Source organism: Triticum dicoccoides, chromosome 3B (genome assembly GCF_002162155.2).
Source record: "Triticum dicoccoides isolate Atlit2015 ecotype Zavitan chromosome 3B, WEW_v2.0, whole genome shotgun sequence".
NCBI classification, from domain to species: Eukaryota; Viridiplantae; Streptophyta; class Magnoliopsida; order Poales; family Poaceae; genus Triticum; species Triticum dicoccoides.
Genome location: NC_041385.1, coordinates 21,157,097 through 21,159,529, shown reverse-complemented (window position 1 = coordinate 21,159,529; position 2,433 = coordinate 21,157,097). Strand labels below are relative to the sequence as shown.

The following is a 2,433-nucleotide window of genomic DNA, read 5'->3' as shown; positions in this document are numbered from 1 at the left end:
TGCTCCTTGTTGGGTTCGACACTCTTACTTATCGAAAGGACTACCATTAATCCCTATACTTGTGGGTCATCAGAGGTCGTTCCTCCGGAGGCCGCCTCGTGGTGGCTGGCCACCAGCTCGTAGGAGGCAGGCGACGGGGGTGCGAGGCGGGCTGATTGCTTTTTCATTTTGTGAATAAGGGTGTCTTTGTGAAATCCAGGGAGGTGTATGTCAATTCTGTAAATAATTAAGGACTAGGTATTTTTTTGTAAATGAAGCCCCAAATGTGATGATTTCTTGCAATTAACTCCGGAGCAAGTAGTTAAGATGACATGTTTTGGTAGCACTACTGGTCTTGTGCTGTCTGCGTTGACAACCTTCATACAACACCACCCTCCCAGAGCGACATGGCGATATAGTTTCTGGTCACATGCACAGCTTGTCGAAGACATTACTATGTTGAAATGTAAATACAACATTACGGATGTTGGAAATCTGAAAAAGACATGACGAAGACCTTACAAGGGTGTCCCAATACTAGGAACCTCGATCAATCCTATGCTAATGCTAGGAAGCAAGTGAACCGACCGCTCATTATTAACTAACTAGGAGTAGTACTAGCTAGGCAGCACAAGCACAAGACGCACACACAAACATAAAGCCACCGCGCGTGCGTATACGCACGGACACGGTTAGCTGAGGAACGCTACGTTGCATGGAACATGTCTTACATGTCGGCCGTGAACCCCTGGTCGGCGGCGGTGGCGGCCTCGATGCGGGGGGGCTTCCCTGCGACGGCGCAGTCGGCCCGGACCTCGCCCTGCAGCTTGCTGGTGATCACACCCATCTCGGTCATCTTGGTCATCGACTTGGCGAACTCGATGAAGAAGGCTGTCTGGTTTTTGGAGAAGGTGAGGGCGAGGTTCTTGGTGAGCGGGTGGTCGATGAGCGACTGGTCGGACAGGAACATCCCCTTCTTCTGGGTCAGGCCCAGGTAGTACTTGTTGTCGAAGACGTGCGGCGTGAGGACGTCGAGGTCTTGCGTGGTTGTTGCCGTGGGTTTGGTGCACGTCTTCTGTAGCTTCTCGGCGAGCTGGGGATCCATGGACGGGGTGCCCCGGGGTGCAATGACCCCGCAGTGGGCCACGCCGAAGGTGTGCGCGCCCGAGAGGGAAACCAGGTCATCGGTGCTGAGTTTGCGGGCCTTGAAGGCCTGGATGTGCCTGTCCGCGCCGTCGAAGGGCGAGGGCAGGTCGTTAACCTTATCTGGCGCCGGGGCGAACGAGTCAAGCCGGCCCAGGTCGACGTTGAAACGGGGACCGCCGGCCTTGAACAGCGCGTCGCGGGTAGCGAGCACGGTAACGTCGGCGCATGAGACCACCCGAGGGCAGGCAGCCTGGGCCTCGCGGTGGATGCGATCGATGAGGTCCAGAGCCACGCGGCGGAGAGTCCCGTTGGGTCCGCCGGGGATCTGCTCGCTGCCGCGGCCTTTGATGAGCACCGACGCGTCGCAGCCCTGCAACGTTAAAGTAGCAATGCAAAAACGTCTTATATCATGGGACGGAGGGAGTGATAGATGATATTTCTCATCCATGTAATGCAGAAACCTACCTGCGTAAAGCAGTCGTGGAAGAGGATGCGCAGGAGGGCGGGAGCGACACCTTGGTCATTGTTGAAGGTCGCCGTCACTTGGGCGTTCACGATTTGCTCCAGCCGTGGGCAGGTCGTCTTGTAGAAGCCAGGGGACAGGCCCGGGACGGCTGCCCCTGAGAGGGACGACTGCACTGCGCAGACCAAGGCCACGACGGCCACGGCCGCAGCTGCTCTGGCCGCCATTACTGTAGCTCAGCTTCTTCTTGTACCTAGTAGTACAAGAGGGGAGGGGAGGGGCGTGTGGGTTGCACAATATGCCCACTAAACCCTTGTTATTTATACACGGCTAATGACCTGATCCATACTGCTGACTAGTCGTATCCTACCTAAGCTCAATGTGATCCACTCCCACGCCACACGCAGGGTGGAGAGATTTATTTATAATTTAAGAACAAGAGCTACCAAAGTAACGGGAACATCACGCATGTGCAATTCGCATCGACCAAGGTCTGAAAATTCAAAGATACGCTACACCTGCACGATAGATTCTAGTACTTGTTTAACTTGATTCGGCATCATTTACGGGTCATGCTAAGCTGCGGCATCGATCCAATTAGTAAGTTGGATGTACTTAACCATGGACAGAGTGGGGGAGCCATGTGGCCACACCACACACCTTGAAACATGCAGCCCTTTTGCTTACTATAGTAGCTATAAATTTTGTTCAGTTCCATTCACTTCTATATCGAGGACTAAAAATTTCAGAGATTTTTTCGAGAACAGAAAATGCTTAGGAGGCTCTTGAGAGGTTCTTCTAGCCGTGGTTCCTCGGAAACTCTGGAGGAGAAGCCCAAGTACAAC

At 53.7% G+C, this 2,433-nt stretch overlaps 1 protein-coding gene across 1 annotated transcript; it reads right to left on the bottom strand.

Moving 5' to 3' along the window:
* Positions 1–418: 418 nt before the first annotated feature.
* On the bottom strand, positions 419–1,888 carry LOC119274436 (peroxidase 12-like). The gene is made up of 2 exons (XM_037555142.1): positions 1,591–1,888; positions 419–1,495 (listed from the first exon to the last, which is right to left on the bottom strand). Exons 1-2 carry the CDS (start codon positions 1,813–1,815, stop codon positions 707–709), a joined length of 1,014 nt encoding a protein of 337 aa, XP_037411039.1. The 5' UTR covers positions 1,816–1,888; the 3' UTR covers positions 419–706.
* Positions 1,889–2,433: the final 545 nt, after the last annotated feature.